Raw genomic sequence first — 24,957 nt, forward strand, 5'->3', positions numbered from 1 at the left:
TCCAGTCACCCACTCTATATTTTTTTGTAAAGGGCCTACATGCTCAGACTTGAACTTCTTATTATTTGCAATCTGTAGTTCATTTTACATTTTTGAGGCCTTGATTTCCCTTTTACATATTCTGTTATAGTCCTTGTAACAAAACGACGATAGTGTTCCATAACTTTTATATTTTTTAAAAGCTCCTTTCTTATTACTTTTTTGACTTTGCCTGTGAGCCACATAGGTGTTATTTTTAGCCTTTTAAACTTCTTGCCAATGGGAATATACCCTATATTACTAAAAGTATTGAGACACCTGCCTTTACACGCACATGAACTTTAATATGAACCCTGTGTTAGGAATCACACTTATACAGGTTGCATATTGCAGGTGCATTTTGGGTTTTTCAATACACGCTTTTGGTCCATTGAGGCCTATGGGACCAAAAAACAGAAAAAAAAAGCCCCTGGCCCTTTCCATAAAATACACAGATGTGTACTACATCTATAGTTAAATGGATTGTAGTGTGTTTCTGCAAAACAAAAACACATTGAAAAAAAATGCAACACTGAGTTGGCCCAGGGATGGAGCCCACTCAAACTGGTGATGGAAAGACTACTTATCCAGTAAGTTCTTTCAGTGCTATATGAATGTAACTGTGCAGTCTACTGCAAGATACCAAAGGAAGGGTGGATACCTTTAAAACCTTTATTGAAGGGTTGTATTAAATCAGGTATAGCAAAGTCGGATTGTCTTTGCCTACTCAAAAAACATTCTCAGCCCTTTTATGGTACATGTTGTATCTATAAATGCTTATTTTGTACATGTGTGTATGTGCGTATGTCTTGGCATAATAATCTTGTCTGTATTGATTTTTGTTATGAGTGTTATTTCATTAATAAAATTATTTTTGATAAAAAAAAATATATATATATATTGAGTTGGTCCATCCTTTGCAGCTATAAAGGCTTCAATTCTTCTGGGAAGGCTGTCCACAAGGTTTAGGAAAGTGTCTATGGGAATGTTTGACCATTCTTTCAGGATCACATTTGTGAGGTTAGGCACTGATGTGGACAAGAAGGCCGGGCTCGCAGTCTCCACTCCAATTCATTCCAAATGTGTTCTATTGGGTTGAGATCAGGACTCTGTGCAGACCAGTGAAGCTCTTCCAACCTAAACTCGCTCATCCAGGTCTTTATGGGCCTTGCTTTGTGCACTGTTCCAAATCATTTGGTGGAGAGGGGATATGGTGTGAGGTGCCTTGGCTTCACAGCCGGTTGCCTACTGTGCATGCATGAAACGCACTGTGCTTTGTGAATGGCCCAGTGGCGGGGGAAGGAGGGGGGGCCGAACTTCTGGATGAGTTTGCTGTGGCAAAGTCAGCCGGAAGAGGGAGCAGGTACCTGGTTTTGACCCCCCTCCCCTCAAAAGGGGGAAGAGGCAAATAGGCAGAGCTTCCTCTTTTGGGTGGAGCTCCGCTTTAAATTGGAACTTTAAACATAACAGTTTGATAAATAATGGTATTAATATGGCAATAATTCCATATAAAAAATTATGCTCCCAAAATTAGTGTGTGCTGTAATGTATGTGTATTGCTCCCCAATTCTGTCACTGGAGACTGAAGACGTTATGATGAAGGGACCATTTCCCCTGGTCCAGGTAGTGAAAGCTGAGGAAATCCACCTAACATTGTCCACAACCATAATGTGAACAGCAAAGATTGCTGGATAGGGATTCTCCACCCAGAAGAGAATCAGACTTACTTCCTTTAATGCCGCGTACACACGATCAAACAATCGGGTGGAAAAGTCCGGCAAACTCAAGTCCGCCGGACAATCCCCCCGTGTGTAGCCTCCGGCATACTTTTTTGACCTGAAAGTACGGCGGACTTAGAAAGTAGTTTTGCACTCCAATCTTCCCGCCGGACTCGCATTTCGGCGGACAATCCGGCCGTGCGTATGCCAGTCCGCCGTACTTGAAATGAACAGACTTTTCCCACCCAGAGAAAAGTCCGCTCATTTCGAGCGGGTCTCCAGGTAGGCAGGGCCAGCGAAGGAGACGTCGCTGACCCCGCCACCTGGTATGGACTTAAAGGGGAACCCCAACGCGGCACAGTGGTGTCAGGGCGGCACAGTGGTGTAGTGGTTAGCACTCTCGCCTAGCAGTAAAAAAGGTCACTGGTTCAAATCCCAACCATGACACTACCTGCCTGGAGTTTGCATGTTCTCCCTGTGCCTGCGTGGGTTTCCTCCAGGTACTCCGGTTTCCTCCCACACTCCAAAGACATGCAGTTAGGTTAATTGGCTTCTGTCTAAAATTGGCCCTAGTATACAACTGGGGATCTTGGATTGTGGCTCCTTGAGGGTAGGGACCAATGTGAGTGTGCAATGTAAAGGGATAGGGACAATTGTAGACACTCACTCAGGTTGAACTGGATGGACTGATGTCTTTATTCAACCTTACTAACTATGTAACTATGTAACGCCGAAAAAAAATCGGGTCCACATCAGACCCTTGTCCGAGCACGCTACCCGGCCGGCCAGGAAAGGGGGGGGACGAGCGAGCGCCCCCCCCTCCTGAGCCGTACCAGGCCGCGTGCCCTCAACATGGGGCACGCGGCCCCCCCACCCCAAAGCACCTTGTCCCCATGTTGATGAGGACAAGGGCCTCTTCCCGACAACCCTGGCCGTTGGTTGTCGAGGTCTGCGGGCGGGGGGCTTATCGCAATCCGGGAGCGCCCTTTAATAAGGGGGCCCCCGGATCCCGGTCCCCCACCCTATGTGAATGAGTATGGGGTACAATGTACCCCTACACATTCACCTGTGAAAAAAAGTACAAAAAAGAACACAACACAGGTTAAAAATAGTTTATTGCACAGCTCCGTCTTCGGGGGTCTTCTCGCCGGACTCCTCCGCTATCTTCTGCTAGCTCTTTTGCTAGCGGAGGAGCCCGGCTTTTTTCCTCGCCGTCGGCCTCTTCTTCCGACTTCGGGGTTCTTGTCCCCCTCTTCTGGGGTCTTGTCCCCCTCTTCGGTTCTTCTGCCGGGCCACCGCGCCTTCTTATAGCTCTTTTACAGGCGGTGACCCGGTCTTCTGTCGCCTACGCCGCCTTCTGTTCTTCTCTTTAGATGTTGACTCGTCGCATCCTTCGCTCACAATGGCTCCGACGCGATGCGCGGCGACTTATATAGGGACATCGCCGGATGATGTCCCCGCCCATTATGGTGTCACAGTCCCAGAGGATGCTGGGACTGTGACATCATAATAGGCCTGGTACGGCTCAGGGAGGGGGGCGTTTGCTCGTCCCCCCCTTTCCTGGCCGGCCAGGTAGCGTGCTCGGACAAGGGTCTGATGTGGACCTGGGGGGAACCCCCACGCTGTTTTTTTCGGCGTTGGGGTTCCCCTTTAAGTCCATACCAGGTGGCGGGGCCAGCGACGTCTCCTTCGCGGGCCCGCCTACCGGGAGACGCACTCGAAATGAGCGGACTTTTCTCTGCGTGTGTGGGCGAGTCCGTTCATTTCAAAAGTAGGGCGGATAGTACGGCGGACTTAGTATGCCGTATTAGTCCGCTGAAAAAGTGCAGTGTGTGGGCAAGTAGCCCGTTCGGAAAGTCGGACGGACAGTCTGGCGGGAAGTCCGCCATACTAAGTCCGTCGGATAGTCTGCTACGTGTGTACGCGGCATAAGGCTGTCTTACTCCTGGTACACCCTGATGACTGATATAGGCTATTGTTGTAGCTTTGACTAATTACACCTTAATCGGGTACCCTGGAGAAGGGGGGTCCAGTAATGCAGAGATTGTTTTGTTCTGAGTTCTAGGATGTCAATGGGGCGACTTGCTTCCCTTGGGGACCAGGTTCTTTGAACCATGACAGAGTGGAACAAGCCTCTCCAAATTGTAAGGCTGCAATCTGTTACCACCCTCAATGAGTACAGAAGAAATGAATTACTTTATGATTTCCAAGACTGGATTGGTAACCCAAAAAGCTAGGGAGTTCCTTACTTCTTAGTGAAAAAGACTGGAAAGAAGTATAGGAAGATTGAAAGAAAGAAGGCGTTTGTTTCTTGTGAATAGAATGTTGTGTTGAAGAGGCTTTGAGTGCAAATGACTATGGAGAATCCCACTGAAGGTTAAGGATGTAGTTTTAATCTTAAGGTCTGAACATGTGATCTTAAGCTGGCCATAGATTGAAATTTGACCAATTCAGCAGGGACTAGTCAAATTTTGATCCATTTATGGACGTTCCAGCTCGAGAGGAGTCGGCATAGGATTGCTAGAAAATGTGTTTTTGATCATCACAGGCAATCGGGTGCAGCGCTGATCAGTGTATTCTGACAGTGAAGAAGTCCCACTGTCAGAATACAATAACGCAATGGGGAGGCTTCCTTAACCACTTAACAATCACCCATAGCCGATTAACGGCTTCAGGGCGGTTGTTTAACTACGAGAGGTCGTTAATAAACAGCCTCCCAGAATTCTGCTCTCACGCTCCCCCTGGGGCGCGCACATGAGAGCATCCGAGACCGCCGGGTCCACAGGACCCGGAGCATCACGGACCACGGTAAATGACCGCTCATCGCGGCCGTTTACCATGTGATTGCTCCGTCAAATGACGGAGCGATCACTTGTAAACAAACCGGCGTCATGTTATGACGCTGGTTCCTCCCTCCCCTCTCTGTACCGATCAGTACAGCGGAGGGGAAAGAGATCGGTGTCAGCAGCGTTGTGGGCTGCATCTGCAGTGCCCACATCGCTGCTCACCGAATTAAACCTCTCCATACCCTGGCAATACACTGCAATACCCCGCAATACCTCGCCAATACCCTGCAATACCCCGCCAATACCCCGCCAACACCCCGCAATACCCCGCCAACACCCCGCCAACACCCCGCAATACCCCGCCAACACCCCGCAATACCCCGCCAACACTCTGCAATACCCCGCCCATACACGGAGATACCCAGCCATACACGGAGATACCCAGCCATACACGGAGATACCCAGCCATACACGGAGATACCCAGCCATACTCTGTGATACCCTGCAATACCCAGCCATAGACGCCCCTCGCCGCCCTCCGGTGCTTCTACCAACTCGCCAATACGATCAAAGCCAGAATCTTTTTATTTATTTTTTAACTTTTATTTCAGGCTTCCCAGCCTAGAGGTGAGATGTGGGGTCTTATTGACCCCATATATCACTGTAAAGAGGACCCGTCATCCCATATTCCTATTACAAGGGATGTTTACATTCCTTGTAATAGGAATAAAAGTGATCAGAAATTTATTTTTGGGGGAAAAAATGTCAAACTAAAATAAAGTAAAATGAACAATAAAAAAATAAAATAAAAAAATGTAAAGCGCCCCTGTCCCCATGTGCTCGCATGCAGAAGCGAACACATATGTAAGCCCCGCCCACATATGAAAACGGTGTTCAAACCACACATGTGAGGTATCGCCGTGAACGTTAGAGCGAGAGCAATAATTCTAGCCCTAGACCTCCTCTGTAACTCAAAACATGTAACCAGTAAAAAAAAATTAAAGCGTCGCCTACGGGGATTTTTAAGTAGCGACGTTTGGCGCCATTCCACGGGCATGTGCAATTTTGAAGAGTGACATATTTACTCAGCATAACTTCATCTTTCACTTTATGCAAAAAATTTTAAGCACAAAACAGTTTTTCCCCCCAAAAAAGGCGTTCGAAAAATTGCTGCGCAAATACCGTGTGAGATAAAAATTTGCAACGACCACCATTGTATTCTCTAGGGTCTTTGCTAAAAAAAAAATATATAATGTTTTGGGATTCTATGTAATTTTCTAGCAAATAAATGATGATTTTTACATGTAGGAGAGAAATGTCAGAATTGTCCTGGGTGCTCCAGAACGCCTGATGGTGCTCCCTGCATTTTGGGCCTCTGTATGTGGCCACGCTGTGTAAAAATCTCACATATGTGGTATCGCCGTACTCGGGAGTAATAGCAGAATGTGTTTTGGGTTGTAATTTGTGGTATGCATATGCTGTGTGTGAGAAATAAACTGATAATATGACAATTTTGTGGGGAAAGAAAAAAAAAGGGAAAAAAATCTTGATTTTGCAAAGAATTGTGGGAAAAAATGACAACTTCAAAAAACTCATCATGCCTCTTACTAAATACCTTGGAATGTCTTCTTTCCAAAAAGGTGTCATTTGGGGGGTATTTGTAATTTTATGGCATGTTAGGGTCTCAAGAATTGAAATAGGCCGTCAGTACTTCAGGTGTGATCAATTTTCAGATATTGGCACCATAGCTTGTGGACTCTATAACTTTCACAAAGACCAAATAATATCCACCAATTTGTACTTATTTTTACCAAAGATATGTAGTGGTATAAATTTTGGCCAAAATGTATGAAGAACAATTACTAATCTGCTAAATTCTATAACAGAAACGAAGAAAAATTCATTTTTTTTTTTAGAGAATTTTCGGCCTTTTATCTTTTATAGCCCAAAAAAAAAAAATCCGAGAGGTGATTAAATTCCACCAAAAGAAAGCTCTATTTGTGTGAAAAAAAGGACAAAAATTTCATATGGGTCCAGTGTTGCATGACTGAGTAATTGTCATTCAAAATGTGAGAGCACCAAAAGCTGAAAATTGGTCTGGTTATTAAGGGTGTTTAAGTGCCCAGTGGTCAAGTGGTTATTTCACTTCAAATGTGTGGATGGGGGAATCTCTTGTTTTTCTTTTTAGTGCAGGAGGGTGGGGGGTTGGTGTTTTTTTTTTTCACAAGGAAATAAGCAACTCCCTAGCTTGGTGGGATCCATGTGATCCATGTATGACCAGCTTTTCCAGAATTAGGTCTAACTATTTTAGATGAAGAGAAGGGTGGAGGGCAGACTCTTGAAAGTCTTGAGGATGTTTATAAATAGTTTTGAGGGAGATAAATCTGACAGAGCCCTGATCTCAACATCGAGTCCATCTAGGATTACATGAAGAGACAGAAGGATTTGAGGCAGCCTACATCCACAAAAGATCTGTGGTTAGTTCTCCAAGATGTTTGGAACAACCTACCTGCCTAATTCCTTTAAAAACTGTGTGCAAGTGTACTTAGAAGAACTGATGCTGTTTTGAAGGCAAAGAGTGATCACACCAAATATTGATTTGATATAGAATTCTCTTCTGTTCATTAACTTTTCATTTTGGTAACTGATAAAAATAAAATTTATGAAAGCATTCTTAGTTTACAGATTTCTTTCATACCTCTCTAAGACTTTTGCACAGTACAATATATATATATATATATATACATACATATATACACACACACACACACACACACACACACACACGCTATTTGTCATTTAAAATCAATTTTAACTCATAACTCCATATTTCTCATGAGACGCATCAAGTTAGTTTCTTTTTCATATATATTAACAATTTTTTATTTTTTTTTAAATACATCCACTGTGCTCAAATTTATATATACATAAATATATATATATATATATATATATATATATATATATATATATATATATATATATATATTTGTTCAAAAACAACTGCTATGTTCCACTTACTGTATTGTCTTAATACACTTTCCCAGCAATGAAATGCACTGAAGGTGTTTTATGCCTAACGCAATTAAATTCTATGCATTCAGGTAAAAAACCTTCTGCACCCCCCCCAGAGCCACTCTTTTACTCATCTGAACCCGATCTTTCCAGATCCAGGCGCTGTCTCAGGTTCTCACTGGATAGACCGATAACGGCTCCTGCCAATCAAATCCGGTGAGGTGGGAGTCGGGCCAAGTCCTGCTGTCTGTCAATGGACACAGAAGCAGGACTCTGGAACACGCCTGCATGAGTGCCCCCTTGGAAAGCGGCTCTCCGAGGGAGCACTTGAGAAGAGGAGGAGCGCCGCTGAGGGATCCCAGAAAAGGAGGATTGGGGCTGCTCTGTGCAAAACCCTTCCACAGAGGAGGCAAGTATAACATGTTTATTATTTTTTAAAAAACATCCCCTTTTAGGCTCCATGTACACTGAAGCTCATAAACTGATGTTTTTGGGAGTTTGGGCATTTTTTTTAACAGTCCATAAACTCTCCTCTAGGTTATCCTATGTTTCCATGCACACATGGACGTTTTTTGTAAGCTTATTAGCAGTGAAGTTTATGGGCTGTTGTCTGAACGCCCTAAAATCGTGTTCAGGAGCTGTTTTACTGACCACAGAAAATGCTTAAAAACTTTAAATGCACATAAACACTGATAAAAGTTGATAAACGCTCAAAAACATGGCTCACCAGCGTTTAACATTTTTGACCCGCTGAAAATAAAAATGTAAAAAAAAAGCTCTAAAAAATACGCTAAAAAATACTATTGCAAAAACGTTATTCTAACATCCAGTGTGCATGGAGCCTAAAGATGAATTCCGGTGAGGTTTTTTTTGCTGAAAAAGCAAAACACGCAGAACATGTTCAGTCATTATAAGAGTCATATTTTGCATCACTTGCACCAGTTCTAAGCCCAAGTTAAACATCTAATGTATATTCTCTATATACTTACCTTTGCTTTGGCAGAATCACTGTTGGTTGAATCTAAACAAAATCAGAAAAGACAATGAGTGTGTGTCAAGGTCACATGTAACAACAAGCTTTAAGCTGGCCATAGATGGATAGAATTTCAAACAAAAATTCTTAGTAAAAGTCTTAGGAAAATTGGTACAAAAAAAGATTGTTTACATTTAACATTTGATTTTTGAATAAATGGATTTTACTGCACAACAATCAAATACACTGTTAGAAATTTGAGAAAAGTTTTCTTTCCTGCGGCTTTGAATTTTCTTGTCACTGTAGTTGAAAACGAACGTTGATTTGACCTACTATTGATCAGAAAAAAACAAACTTTCTTAGAACATTCTTTCCTAAGAATTTACGTTAAAATTTTTACCCATCGATGGGCAGCTTTAGATCAGCTTTCTGTGGCATATCCATGCTACTACATCTGTCAAATACCCTCATATTCTTCACAGCACAAATGAGAAACCAATATCTAATACAGATGTTCAACACATAATACACCACAGACATATGGTGCCTCCTTAAATCATGGGTACTAGACTGTATAATCTGTGCTTGATTATTGTTTTTAAATAATATCTACATGTAGACATTCAAGTGTACCTAAAATCCTCATTTTTATCATCATAGAAGGTCTAAGGAATTTATTGTTTTCATTATCAGCTGCAGTACCATAAGTATAGGTATTGTGCTGATAAAGTCTCCTATACTGCAAAGGGAAATCCTGATGGCACCCATTCTGCCTTTTTTTAAAAGACAATAGAAAGAGCTATGGTAATTTGCAAAGTGCAGTGAAACCATAGGAACCAATAACAGTTTACTATCAGTTTAGAACAGCAATCTCCAAAATGTAGCCCTTTGCTTGCCTTTATCTGGCCCTTGGGGTACTGTTCTTCACACTGATATAAGGAACTATTTCTCCCACTGACACCATTAATGAGGCACCAATCCTTCCACTGACCCCAACGATAGGGCACTATTCCTCCCCCTGACATAATGATTAATTACTATTTCTCCCACTGACACCATTGATGAGGCACCAAACCTTCCACTGACCCCAACGCGAGGGCACTATTCCTTCCACCGACACCAAAGATAAGACGCTATTCCTCACAATGATTGGGCACTATTCCTCCCTCTGACACCAATGATGGGGCACTATTCTTCTGACAGAGACCATTGATGAGGCACCAATCCTTCCACTGTCCCCTATAATGGGGCACTATTCCTCCCACTGACACAAACGATAGGGCACTAGTCCTTCCACTGACACCCATAGGGCACTATTCCTCCCACTGATATAACGACTGGTCCCACTGATATAAACAGTTAGAAATTATTCCTCTCACTGACACCAATAATGAGGCACTATTCTTCCCATTGACACCAACAATGCTTCACTATTCCTCCCACTGACACCAACAATGAGTCTCTATTCCTCCCACTGACACCAATGATGGGGCACTATTCCTCCCACTGACACCAATGATGGGGCACTATTCCTCCCACTGACACCAATGATGGGCCACTGTTCCTCCCACTGATATAAACAATTGGGACACTATTCCTCCCACTGACACCAATGATGAGACACTATTCCTTCCACTGACACCAACGATGAGACACTATTTCTCTCACTGACACCAACAATGGGACACTATTCCTCCCACTGACACCAATGATGAGACACTATTCTTTCCACTGACACCAATGATGGGGCACTATTCCTCCCACTAACAATGGGGCACAATTCCTCCCACTGGCACCAGTGATGGGGCACAATTCCTCACACAGGCATTATGTATTTTTGTTTAATCCCCCTGACCACCAAACCTGAGATATAGTCTATTCCCACTAATGCTAGGGTATTTTCTACTCCCACTGGCCACAGTCAGGCCCCCATAATGTCTGAATGACAGTAAACTGGCCCTTTGTTTAAAAATTTTGGAGACCCCTGGTTTAGAACAATCAATATTTGCAAGTGGAGGCTATGCGCCAGTGTACTTTTTTCCCCATAGGGAAAAATGACACTGCTATTGAAATTCAGTCCTTGAGAGCTCCTGTGTGCAACACACTCAGTTCACTTAGTTTACAATACATTTGATACCTCTGCTACTTATTAATGATACTACTACCTATTATGTAAATCCAAATGTGCAAAAATATATAAGATTTCTTTTAGCATTTTTTGCAGAGCTTTCAGAAAAGGTTTGTTTTTAGGAACAAAAATTACTTTGTATTCAAATCCCTCAATATTATAGCTCTTGGCAAGAAACTATATATAGTAACCTTACTACTTCCGAATCAGGGTTTACAAGCCCACATAATTCCAAATACAACAAAATGTATATATTTAATGCCCGTATTTAATAGCTCCCCTTTAGACTACATAAAAACCTATGTAACATACAACACCTTGGTTCATACATGGATACAAGCACATAGACTACACAAGAGAGACAAATGCAGGCTCCTCCAGCAAACAAGAAAATGGGAATGAGTTGCTTGGCCGTTTGATGGAGATGTGACTGAAGGTATACATGTAGGATGGATAAGAGAGACATTGAGGTATATAGAGGTAAAAAAGAAATGCAGAGTAAATAGAGGAAATAGACAACTTTTTGAGACATTAGCATATACTATGACGTAGGAAAAAAAGTGTGCCATCAGGAAAACATATTGCCTATAAGCAACCAATTAGAATCTTAGTTTCATGTCCTGACTTAAAACTACAGAAGTGACAGTCACAAGCACAAGATCAGTGCAGTAATTATGGGCAATGAGTCTTTATTCTAACATACTTTTCATACATCAGCCTCAGAACTACGTACAAAACGATTTAACCAACAGAAACCAACCAGAAGTTGCATTAATCCGAATGAACAGAAAATTGGAACTAGGCCAGTCCATAGTCATTTCTCTTCCTAATCATACACAGTATGCAATTTGGGGATATTTATACATAGGCACAAAAAGCAACATTATTCCATAAAATGTAATACAAAGTAACTTAACATAAAAGCAAAATTGTAATTTTGGGAGGATGAAACTGGTGTAATCGCTCACTAACTTCTTATGTCTCAGAAGAAAACTCTCACCACTTCCTCTCAGCAATGACATAATGAAGGGACAGGGGTGCATTTTTGTCCCCCATACTGTAAAATAACTGAACCGACTTGATATATGGAGAAGGCAGTCAAATGAGACTTCTAATGGACACAGTGGAGGGGAACTAAAAATTCAGGTGCAAAAAGTAGACTAAAGAAAATGAATAAGCTATTGTGCTGACTAGAATCCGTCATTTAATGGGGCACATAAGAGGGCCAGGAGAGTGGTAGGGAACACTAGGTGAAGTGGATGCAGCTCCTCTCAGATTAGGTCTTGAGATCCTAATGCACATATAAAAAACAAACACAAGCGTGTCTAGGTTTAAAGATGTAAAAAAAATAAAAAGACAAATAAAAATGTACTCACTAAAAGTGGTCTAAGGCTTGTCATAACCCATATAGACATCCATAGGATCACCGTGAGGCTGCAGAGCTCTGCTAGCATGTGGCTGGCTAAAGCAGAGTTCTTGATGGAAGTACAGCTGTCAGGTTTCAGGCTGGAACATAAGCAACAGCAACTTCCAGAAGTGGTAAGATGGCTGCGGCACCAAAGAGCATCTCTCTCTGCTGGGTGATGACAGGAAGTGGAGGGGATGTGGCTATATGTTTCAAGGCAGACAGGAGCGCCCCTTTATCAAACCATAGAAAGAAGACTGGCCAAAGTCCTTAAATATTGTGAAGAGTGGGAGGGGGCGGGAGAAAGATGCCAATACTATTGGCTTCCTAAGAATATGTCTTTTACTTTTTATTATTTATTCATATTTTATTTCTCTGTTGTTTTTAGTATGGACAGTATTGGCCGCTCTAGGGTTAACACTATATGTATCCCTTTGTTTTTTCCTTCACATGCACTGTCTAGCACTAGTTTGGTAAAACAAGCATTAATTAGTACTGGCCTTCTGCTCCTGCCCCCTCCCACTCTTCACAGTATCTAAAGACCTGTCCTTTGGCCAATCTCCTTCCTATGGTTTGATAAAGGGGCGCTCCTGTCTGCCCTGAAACATGTAGCCACACCCCTCCACTTTCTGTCATCATCACCCAGACAAGAGAGGTGCTGTCTGGAGCAATTCTGGAAGCTGCTGTTGCTTAAATTCCAGCCTGAAGTCTGACAGCTGTAAGCCTATCAAGATGGAGGTCTATATAGGTCCATAGCTAGCCTTGATCCACTTTTAACGAGTGCGTGAATTATTATTGTCTTTTATTCTTTTTAATAAATCACTACAGGTAATAGTGGGTTATCCTCGCGCTACAATGGTAAATTCAAGAAAACTGGTATGGTTGCAGCAAAAACACCGACAGAGGTGCAAACCCTCCCCTCAAGTGATAGTAAGTGAACAAAAATGGTGTTGCGCTCCACACAAAATTTATTAAATCTAATAACAATAACTTGTTATTAGATTTAATTAATTTTGTGTGGAGCGCAACACCATTTTTGTTCACTTAATAAATCACTACACTTAAATGGAGACACCCTCTTGGGTTTGTTTTTTATATGTGAAAAAAGTGGACTGCTGGAGTTTCTAATATAAGAAGTCAATGGTTCCAGTGGATCTAAATCTGCAGAATCCACCCAAAGCTAAACTGAAACATCTGTTTAAGTTTCAGCTTACATTTAATGTCTTAAAAATATCCCCCAGTACATGACCAGTCTTGTTATTTACATAATTTACAGTTTTACCCTCTGAGTATCTAGGACAGAGACACAGGCCAGATGGTTCAGTAGAAGCTATGTGACACTTATTAAGACACATAAAGGGAATGGGTACATCAATGGTAATGGAAAAAGTATATGTAAAAGCACACCTAAGCTTCTGACAGTGTGACCTAGGCTTACTCATTGCTTCTAGTTGTGCATTTTCAGACCCAAATGGGGAAAGTTTTTAAATATTGCACTTTTATATAAAACAAGATTTGCTCTTATTTTTAACAATATACAAAAATTATGCAGCTGTGGGTTATAAACAGGACCAGATTTACCATTAAGCACATTAATAGGTTTTTTGCACTTACTATCCATTGAAGGACGCTGTAACCCTAGAATATCTGTTATAATGACACCTTTAGGGTTGGACTCTGGCAAGCAAAAACCTGTGTATGACCCCTTCCCTGACTAGCATGCTTCAATTTTGTTGTAAAACAGTACCAAGCACAATGGCCATAAACACAGATGGATGGGATGTATGTCCTTCAAAGAATATGTTCTTCATGGCGTAACAATAAGGTGGTGCATGTTGCATATTGTTAGATAATCCTTTGTGAGATTGCACCACATAGATGCGAATGAGGCTGCTCAACAACTATGTCCAATAGGCACAGTGAAGAGAAGTTTCAGTGTGAAATCCCTCTTCAAACTGGTGCACATGAGGCAGCATATGACTTTCGGTTGCCTGCTAACCGTGGGCCAGCCACTGCTGACAAAAAGATCCACTACGAATCACTAGTCAGTAGCTATGTTGACATGATAGGGGCTTTAGACTACCATGTAACCTCGACCACGTATAGAATGTTAGCAGATAAGCAGAAAATATAAAAACAACGATATAATAAACATATACAATACATTAGAACAAACTTTCTTAAGCGTGAGGGAATCGTCGAGAAGGTTCTGGTTGTTTTGGTAGATCAGACTTAAAATGGGCAGAGAAGAGCAACCGAACTGATAAGAGACATGGGGAGCTCAGCTATTGGGAAAGATAAGCTGAACTCAATTGATTCTCTCTTGAGAAGATAAGGGGGATATGATCACCATGTAAATGGGGGGCACTCTACATCTGGAGGAAAAGATATTTAAAGTGGTTCTAAAGGCTCAAGGTTTTTTACCTTCAGGAATTCTAGGCATGAAGGTAAAAAACATTCTCTGTGCAGGAATCCCTCCTAATGCTTACCTGAGCCCCATTGCGATCCAGCAATGCGCACAAGAGCCTCGGCTCTCTGTGGACTAACATTCCTCATTGGCTAAGACAGCACTGGGGAGCCATTGGCAATCACAGCCAGTGGGCCGCCAATGAGGAGAGAGATGGGGCGGGATCGAGTCACGGTTCTGTGAATAGACATGCAGAGCAGCAGCTCAGAAGCGAGTCTGCTTGGATATCCCCACAGTAAGCTGCTTGCTCTGGAGGCACTCGGCGGGGGGGGGAAGGGCCAGGAGTGCTGACGGGTTAACCAAGAAGAGGAGGATCCAGGCTGCTCTGTGCAAAACCATTGGAAAACCATTGCACAGAGCAGGGGAGTATGACAAAAAAACAAAAAACAAAACAAAAAAAACAAGCATTTAATATCACTTTAACCTCCAAAAGATTAAAATGCTTCTTCACAGTAAGGACTGTGAAACTATGAAATGTACTCTACTAGAGCAAATTGAATCATGTTTTTTATGTCTTCCTCTGGATTAACTGTGGGTATAGGATGAAGACTGAAAAAAATGAACTCTACCTGAGGATGACACTAAATCTCCAACCCAAGTTTAAGTAACTTTTAGGGCTAGTTTACACTTGCTTCAAAACAAGGCTTCGGACATTCTTTGTAAAAGCTCTCTGAACACCAGTCAAAGCTCCTGTCACTAAATAAAATGGTTAGCTTACAGTCTTGTTTACACCTGCTTTTGCTTGGTGCTTCAATGAGGCTTTGGTGGAGTTTCGATGGGGCTTCAAGCGAGCTTTGCCATAGACTTCTATGGAGGCTTTGAAGATGCTTTGAAGCACCACTGACGTTACATGGGTTATAATTTTTGAAGCAGAGCCAAAGCAAAGCAAAATCAGGTGTAAACAGGACTATAAGCTAACCATTTTATTTAGTGACAGGAGCTTTGACTAGCATTCAGAGCTTTAACAAAGCCTGTCCGAAGCCTTGTTGAAGCTGAAGCATGTTTAAATGAGCCCTTCGTGAATTCCCGGTTGTTCCCTATTCTAGCTTTTTTGCTAGAAAGGGCACATTTTGTAAAACTCTGTTTTGTATTGTTTCCTGAAATGGTATGTAGTTTGAAGGTTCAATAATAATACGCTATAGAGGTTTTCTTTGCTTTACCACAAAGTGACCTTTAAAGTGTTACTAAACCCAGTAAAATAAGTCTGTTTATGCAGTAAAGCATGCTTGTTATACCCACTGTGGAACCTAAGCATTTAATCCTGCGCATTGTGTACAAAAGCCTGTTTGATCGGGTCTTCGCTGATCCTCCCCTTCTTCCACAGTCCCTGATCAATCTCCTGATAGTACATAGCCCTTGGGGCACTCTGCACATGGTCAGTTTTGTGTGGATTGCTAGAGAGTTATTTTTTTGGGAGGGTGCATGTGATCGCCACAGGGTCAATCAGCACTGTCCAGACAGAGGGTCAGGAGTCATGCAGCCTTATAGGATAGACCAAGAAGATTGAAAACACCTCCTACAAGCTTTAACCAGTGCTCAGCCGAACACTGATTAAAGTCACATGACTGCTATATACTGCTGAGGAGAAAAGGCATTTATCAGTTTAAATGTACTAAACTAATTGAACTTCCATATTCTGTGTACTGTGGGAGACCAGATAGAATGAATGCAGGGTCCTGGGTTTAGTAACACTTTAAAAGACAAAGCAAAACAGACACTACCTCTTGCACCCAAGCATTAGCGATGCAAGATTTCCAAGTGTCAGTAAGATCCAACAGAACTCCTTGCCCTCTGAAAAATGGGGACATACCTTCATGCAAAGGAGGGCTTCATGATGGACTTGGGCAACTTTGAGTGCCAAACTTTATAAGTGAAGGGACAGCCTTCAGCCTTAGGAGGCCTCAATGTTAAAGTCAAGGGCGCACTGCAAAGCGCTTTTGGGAGGAAGAGATATTTACCAGATTCTGGCTCTCCCTAATTTGGAGAAAATGGGTACTCTAAAGCCCCATACACACTATCAGATTTTCTCCTTCAGATTTACCAAAACCATATAACATGAGGTCAAACCTTAGGAGTGTCAATTTGTTTGCAATCGGGCAGGCCCTTGCACTAAATGGTTTTGGTAAATCTGAAGACAAAAATCAGCAGAAAATCTCAGTGTGTATGGGGCTTTAGTCCCTGTAGGAAATGCAGAGTAACTGCTTCTTGCAGGTTGGTTTTGCCACCCAGCACTTTAGCAAAAGTGCTTAACGTATATGTACCAACATGACTGATGCAGGACTGGGAAGAAAAGTCTTCAGTAACTTTTAAATTGTTACTAAACAAAGGACCCTGCATTCACTATATCTGGTCTCCCACAGTACACAGAACATGTTCATGGCAGTGTCCAATTCTCCTGCAGCTGACAGTATAAACCAGATGTTCAAGTTTTCCTGTATCCGTCAATGGACTAAAGAGAGAGACCACATTTTAACCACTTTCAGACCGGACCAATTTGCTGGTCAAAGACCAGACCACTTTTTGCGATTCGGCACTGCGTCGCTTTAACTGACAATTGCGCGGTCGTGCGACGTGGCTCCCAAACAAAATTAACGTCCTTTTTTCCCCACAAATAGAGCTTTCTTTTGGTGGTATTTGATCACCCCTGCGGTTTTTATTTTTTGCGCTATAAACAAAAATAGAGCGATAATTTTGAAAAAAAACGCATTATTTTTTACTTTTTGTAATAATAAATATCCCCCAAAAATATATAAAAAAACATTTTTTTCCCTCAGTTTAGGCCGATACGTATTCTTCTACATATTTTTGGTAAAAAAAATCGCAATAAGCGATTATTGATTGGTTTGCGCAAAAGTTATAGCGTTTACAAAATAGGGATAGTTTTATAGCATTTTTATTAATAATTTTTTATTATTTTTTTTTTTACTAGTAATGGCGGCGATCTGCGATTTTTATTGTGACTGCGACATTGTGGGGGACCCATCGGACATTTTTGACACATTTTTGGGACCATTGTCATTTATACAGTAATCACTGCTATATAAATGCAGTGATTCCTGTGTAAATGACACTGGCAGTGAAAGGGTTAACCAGTGGGTGGCAGTGTAGGGGTTAAGTGTTCCTAGGGGTGTGTTACTAACTGTGGGGGGGTTGGGCTGTCATTTAGTGTACACTGATCTCTGCTCCAATCACATGGAGCAGAGATCAGCGTCACTAGTTGCTAGGCAGAATGGGAAAATGTTGTTTATACAGCATTTCCTCCATTCGGCCGCTCCGTGAGACGATCGCGGGGATGCCCGCGGCGATCGAGTCCGCGGGTCCCGCGACCGGACTCACGGGGGTCCCGACCAGCGCGGGAGCACGCCGCCGGCGGCGCGCTCCCGATGGCATGGCGGCAACGAATATTGGACGTACATGTACGCCAATATGCCTGCCCGTGCCATTCTGTCGACGTACATCGTCGTGCGCTGGTCGTTATTGGCCACACATGTTTTTTTTATTTGAGATATATAGTCATAAACGTCACAATGATCTAAATTAGGTTAGGACCAATATAGCAAGAAGATATTCTGCGTAAAAGGAATGATTATAGCACAGGGGTTGTTGCTGTGAGCACTGAGGACTGTTTGCATACACGTTCTGGTGATGGAAATCTGGCCCTGGTTACAAATAATAAAACATAGAAAAGTCCCCTTTAAAATGCACTTTAAAAAAACAATGGCATCAAGCAGAAATTGTTCAGCCCTCGGCCTGCACAATTTTATAAATGCCCCCTTAGTATGTTAAATATATTATATATAAAAAAAATCTGCACTGGGATAACTCCACCTATTAAGATAAAGCAGCTACTAAGCAATTGAGATAGTGACACAGTGCTGAATCATATGATGATAAACAATTAAATGCAAAGACAAACTCCTGAACATAAATATAAACGCATGTGTAATGATAAATAAAGAAGTAAAATAAAATATACAATGACAATAAAACAAATACATGAATGTTAACCAAATAAAGTGAAACAAAGTGCAAAAAGAATTTATCCCAAAAAGATTATATCATGATTGGTAGAACCAATTAATGAAGATGTCCTCACATTCACACTTGATGCAGTAAGTGACACCACATGAATTGGCCTCTCAAACAGACGGTGTAGACCATCAAATGATAAATGGTGATAAACGCTCAAGCAGACTTCATAAAAGACGATCAACCAGGCTCATGATGTATTTGCCATCCAAATTCATTCATCAGCATTACATGTGTACCAGGAATTACAAATGTTATAGGCCCAATCACTAATTACTAAGATATACATTTTTGGACAAAAATTCTTTTTGGACTTTGTTTCACTTTATTTGCTTCCCAAATATATTAAGTATTTTGTATTTTTTTTTTTTTTATTAACTGTCATTGTATATTTTATGTTTCTTATTTATGTTGATGAGATTGTGTCTTTGCATGTAATTTCTTGTTTATTTACCACCATTTGATTCAGCTCTGCTTCGTGAACTTTATGTTGAAAGAAATTGGCTGTATGGTTAAAGAATTTACATGATAAATGCCAACACTCGGAAAGCCATGGAAACACCGTCAGAAGCCCAAGATTAAAAGCCTCATAATAAGAATGTGAAGAACATATAGATAGAGATGATAAATGCCTGTGGTTTAAAAGGGTATTTAGACAGAACTGTGAATACAATATATAGCTTCTGGATATGGAGGAGCCTGCAATAAACTTGTTGGAGCTGCTCTGTTAAGTGGGTGAGAGCAGCAAGTAACACAAGACACCAGCGTGACACAATGCCACACAGTAACAGCCATGAGATGTGTTAAACCTCTAGGAAATGGGTGGTCATAAGAGAGATGATAGAAGCTAAATCCCTACTGTATAAAATCTACCCTGGTCAAACAGTTTATAGCTTTCCATCTTTTTAAAGCAAAATTTAAAATAGATTGAGAGGCAAACTGGTCTTCTACAACTTGTCTTTTTCATTGATAAATACTATTGAATGTGACTGCCATCTCTATTACAACCACCTGTGTGATTAGGAAGCATTAGAAACCAAACCATACCGTTCACGGCTGCAGAAGATCCACTGAGAGAAGAGAGGGGAAGAGGACCAGAGGATGGATGAAGGAGGAAAGGAAGAAAGGCTTAGGATTATTTCAAGTTACCACATGCCAGGGAAGGTCAAGCCTTTGTAATTTTTCTATGAAAAGACCGACCAGAGTGAAGTCTTTCTATTTTATAAATAACTGCTATAGCCACCAGAATGATGCAATTATGCCTACACCATCAATAAAGTGCATGGCTTGCGATAATTCTTCTCAGTTTGATTTAAGTTTACTTTAGTAAAGCACAGCCAGAAAATAAAAAATAATAATCCTGTAGGCTGGTTCTGAGATCATTTTTAGTTTAGACATTCTAATACAACCTTTTTCAACCAGGGTGCCCAGGCACCTGAGGTGCCTTGAGGTTTCTTCAGGGATGCCTAAAAATTGCCTCAAAATTGTATACAAGGCAGTGGGTGGATGAAACCTGCCATTTCAATGTACACCATTACAACCTTTTAGCTGCCAACCTCCTGTATTTATGCTACTGCGTTATGTAAAACAATCAGAATTGTTTTTACATTTTAGAATGGGGCGTCCATAATTTTGGAGGGTGCCTTGACTCAAAAAAGATTGAGAAACACTTCTCTAATAAATAAAACTCAGGGTGGGGGAATTGAGATGAATTCTATATTACTGTTATTACCCAAACTATTAAGCATTTTAAAGGGGTTGTAAACCCTCGTGTTTTTTCACCTTAGTGCATCCTATGCATTAAGGTAAAAAAACACCTTGCCGTCACTGGCCCCCCAGCCCCCCGTTTTACTTACCTGAGCCCCTTCATCTGTTTGGTGGGAAGGCGCTGTCCCTCTCTCCACGGGTCCCCGGCTCTTGATTGGATAGATTGATAGCAGTGCAGCCATTGGCTCCCACTGCTGTCAATCAAATCCAATGACGCGGGGGTGGGGCCAAGTCTGGCATTCGTGTCTATGCAAGCAAATGCTGGACTTGGGAGCGCGGCCTCAAGGTAACCCCCTCAGGAGAGCGCTTCTCCTAGGGGGTTATTTGATGCGGGGAGGAGCCGCTGGGGGACCCCAGAAGAGGATGTTTGGGGCCACTCTGTACAAAACGAGCTGCACAGTGGAGGCAAGTATGACGTGTCTGTTATTTAAAAAAAAAAAAAAAAAAAAAAAACCCACTGCAATTTCTCTGGTCTTCCAATACCGAGATCTGCTTTTCTGCACATTGCTGTTTTTCTTGGCCATGTTCAACATTAAAATGTTTAAAGTAGGTGCTATATCGATGTACAGAAAATAATATAAAGTCGTCTTGTCTTATATGGGTTCTACCATATGTCAGATAGTTTTAGAATTTACCTGAGGTATCTCCTAGAATTACTGTCCTTCCGATATTTGGCAGAAGATGTTCAATATTTGGTACAGACTGGGAATCTGATTCATCCACAGGAGTCTGAAAGGCACACAATGTGAAAATATAAAAAAGAAAACTGTGCAAAAAGTGAAAATCTTGTGACTTTATAATGTGAACACAGTGAATCCACCACCGTGCAATGTGCACGCTTACCAGCTGCACAAGTTTAAAGCGGGAGTAAACCCGCTGACATATTTTTTTTTTTTTTCAGACCTGCAAACCTGAAATACTTACCTTAGAACGAGGCCCAGACACACCCGATACACGCAGAGGGAGCTGACATGTTCCCTCAGCGTGTCTTCCGGGTATCGCGGCTCCGTGAGTGGCCAGAGCAGCAATATCGTCATTCCTGCGCATGCGTGCGGGAGATTTCTTTCCGGCAGGGTCTGGCGTCTGCCGAGCTTCCAGCCGAGGATCCCCTTTGCGCATGCGCCGCTGCAGTCAGCAGCTCCTTGCGAGGTGTATATCTCCTAAACCATACAGGTTTAGGAGATATTTGTTTTTACCTACAGGTAAAGGTAAGCCTTATTATAGGCTTACCTCTAGGTAAAAGTAAAAAAAAAAAAAAAAAAAAAAAAAAAAAGACTATACAACCGCTCTAAACACTTGTGGCGAATACTCAGCCAGGGCTTTTTCCTCCAAAGACTGCAGATGTTTGATCAATCTTCAGCATCTGCAGCTGATCTCACTGGCTCCCATTTTAATACAGTAACCCTTTTGAGCAGAGTGTGTAACAGGGGCAGACTCTGATGATGTATACATGTAGGTCAATTAACCCTTTACTGGCTGCAATAAAGAGTGTCAAGTGTGGTGCCCCCAATTCCACTGGCCATAGTTTTTGTCACTAACCGCAGCTGAGGGGAACAATTATGGGATCACCATACAACACTTCATTGTGATAATGAGATATTAGTTACAAACAAACCTGCTGAATTCAGCTGCCCTTATACTTCTTGAAAAAGCAGCTAAAACCGTTTAAAAAAAGAAATAATGCATTCTCTGCATTATGGCCCCAGGCTCAATGGATGCACACAGCACGGCGTGTGCACGAGTGCCCCCATATCAACACAGCTTACTGAGTGGGCACCTGCACGGAGAAGAAACAGACAGCGCCGGCAGGGGACTCCAGAAGAAGACATAAGGGGTCACTTTGTGCAATACCATTTTATGGGTACAAGGACTGGGTTAAGAGTGACGGGCATATAGCAAGTAGGCCAAAATGTTATTTACCCATGGCCCTTTAAACAACTCCCACTGTTAAGGAAATATGGCCACTGCTTGCCCTAGTGCTTGGCCCAAAGGTGGCCCAGCTCTTTTACAATTCTAGCAAATTCCTGGCTAAGCTTAAAGTGATATTAAAGTCTTTTTTTTGTTTTAATTAACCACTTCCATACAGGACATTTTAACCCCCTTCCTGCCCAGGCCAATTTTCAGCGCCGTCACAATTTGAATGAGAATTGTGCGTTCATGCAACGTTGTACCCAAATTAATTTTGATATTTTTTTTCCCCCACAAATAGAGCTTTCTTTTGGTTGTATTTGATCACCTTTGCGGTTTTTATTTTTTGCGCTATAAACAAAAAAATAGCAACAATTTTGAAAAAAAAAAAAAAAAACGATATTTATTACTTTTTGTTATAATAAATATCCAATTTTTTAAAAAAAAAAAAACACTTTTTTTCATCAGCTTTGTCCGATATGTATTCTACTACATATTTTTGGTAAAAAAAAAAAAAAAGGCGCAATAAGCGTATATTGAAAAAGTTATAGTGTCTACAAAATAGGGGATAGAATTATGGCATTTTTATTTATCTTTTTTTTACTAGTAATGGCGGCAATCTGTGATTTTTATTGTGACTGCGATATTGTGGCGGACATATTGGACACTATTTTGGGGCCGGTGTTCCTCATCAGGGAGACCAGATTGGGCCTTCTGTAGCGGGTAGGCACTTCTTGGAGCTGGTACAAGATTATTGGGCGGAAAGTAATTGAGCCGATGTCACTAGCGGCGGGAGTGGCCCATGTTTGGGGCATGCGTGCTCCTTCAGGCAATCTGCTCTTTCGACGGCCTAAAGAAGGAGCACACATGACGTTGGCTGGATCCCGGTCCACCTAGGTATCTCAGACCAGCTCCAGGAAGTACCTATCCACAATGCCGAGGACTCCATCTGGTCTCCCTGATGAGGAGCATCGGCTGTCCGGCCGCCCACAGTGGTGACTTACCTATCTGACGGGCAAACCTACTATGATCTTGTAAGTTGTTAACACAGTGTCATTTAAGTCACATGCTGCCACTCTTAGATGCCGCTGCCTTTCTTCATGTCTTCCCTGCAGAGTTACTTCTAGCTCCTTTACAGTGGCTGCCACTAAGTCTGCATACTAGACTTTCTCCAATGTGACTATTGTTTGTTGTTTTAACCCATCTACCCAAGGGTTTTTTGAATAGGGCTGACAGCCTTCAGTGCGCTGGATCTCCTCCTTCTTATTATTGGTTTCTTTCCATGAAGAAGATGTGTGTTTGTAAATGCGGTGGCCAGAATAGGACTCACCAAGTCACTTATTTTTTTAACGTTTCATCAAAACGGACACCTGGGACATGGGAGTCTAGGAAAAGGCATAGGGCGGAGCATAGTGGTGATGTTATTATGCCCGTCGGTTTCTGTGTCATACTGTATGATTTTTAATTCTTGTGAGTATTGATTTCCATTTTAATAAATGGTTGCCTCTATAAATATGGGGTCTATTGTTTTGGTAAGCAGTCTGATGTGCAGGTAGAGCAGCACTGGATGGACTGTTTAGCATGCAGAATTCACACATTCTTTGAAGCATGCTGTTTTTTTACATAGCGAAGAACTTTGTTCATCACTAGATTTTGCCGCTGGAGGATATTGAGCACTGAGATTCACACTGATTAGGAGTTTGAGAAGGTTACTATATAATCACCAAATTTATAATCACATAATGAGTGCATCTGCCCCGCAGTATACTGTATTTACTATCAGCATGCTTACCTTTTCAGTTTTCTCATGCTCATCACTGAAGAACCACTCAGACTGCAACACAGAGAGGAAAAGTTAATAGCAGTGAGTTACAGAGAGTACAGGGAACAATACGTACTTAGAGTAGAAAACACTGATCTGCATCACCAGTGCCTTCAAACATAACCATAAAGCATGAATGCTATTTATTGTGGCATAATACATGTGTACTATACTCAACAAGCAAATACAATTATCAATTGACTAACCCTGAACCGCACTGACATGTACTTTTCCCATTGCAACCCAACACACTTTACTGATCAGCACTGAAAGCTCTGCACTTCTCCCCTCACCGTCATTACCCCTACACACTTCATTTTTAAGGGTCATATACAAATGATTGACTGCCACAGCACCCACACACTCCTCTGACTGACACTGCACTGTTGTGCATTTCTTTAATAATAGCCTGCTGTACATTTCTGCACTGGCTGCCACTTCAGCACTGTATAGTTCTCCCTGACCACCACGCCACACTTTCTGTGACCGCTACTTCACCTGCGCTTCCCCGTTGACTACCAATGTACTTCTTCACTGTCTACCACTACACTGACACACATTTCTCCACTGACTGCCACTGTACCAATGTGCACTTCCCCATTTTTGACTGAACTGACTGCCAATGTAATGGCACACAGAGCAAATTACCAATGCCATGCTGATCAACACTCCACTGCAGAGCAATTCCCCACTGACCACTACTCCACCAACGTAAACATCTCCACTGATTGCCACTACACTGACATGCACTCTACGTTGATGACTACTGCACCCACTTTCTCCAAGAGTCCTTTAACACTGGGGCCGCCCATGTAAAGCCCCGCTCGTTTTAGCGGCACTTTACTGCTGTTTAAGCGGCACTTATGTATTGCTTTTCGGCCACTAGCGGGTCGCTTTTAACTCCAAAAAAGGAGTTATAAA

The 24,957-nt window shown here is 42.0% G+C and overlaps 1 protein-coding gene across 3 annotated transcripts in view; it reads right to left on the reverse strand.

The window, feature by feature from the left end:
• ARHGAP23 (Rho GTPase activating protein 23) overlaps positions 1-24,957 on the reverse strand; it is a 343,140-nt gene that overhangs the window by 14,045 nt on the left and 304,138 nt on the right. For all 3 annotated transcript variants that reach the window (XM_077459396.1, XM_077459395.1, XM_077459394.1), the window contains exons 21-23: positions 24,007-24,048; positions 20,942-21,035; positions 8,527-8,558 (exon numbers count right to left, since the gene is read on the reverse strand). In XM_077459396.1, the coding sequence (XP_077315522.1) occupies positions 8,527-8,558; positions 20,942-21,035; positions 24,007-24,048 (168 nt within the window). The remainder of the gene's footprint in view (positions 1-8,526; positions 8,559-20,941; positions 21,036-24,006; positions 24,049-24,957) is intronic.

The sequence above is a fragment of the Lithobates pipiens genome, unplaced genomic scaffold (genome assembly GCF_037356315.1).
Source record: "Lithobates pipiens isolate NorthernLeopardFrog02 unplaced genomic scaffold, aLitPip1_a1.2 Scaffold_28, whole genome shotgun sequence".
Taxonomy (NCBI): Eukaryota; Metazoa; Chordata; class Amphibia; order Anura; family Ranidae; genus Lithobates; species Lithobates pipiens.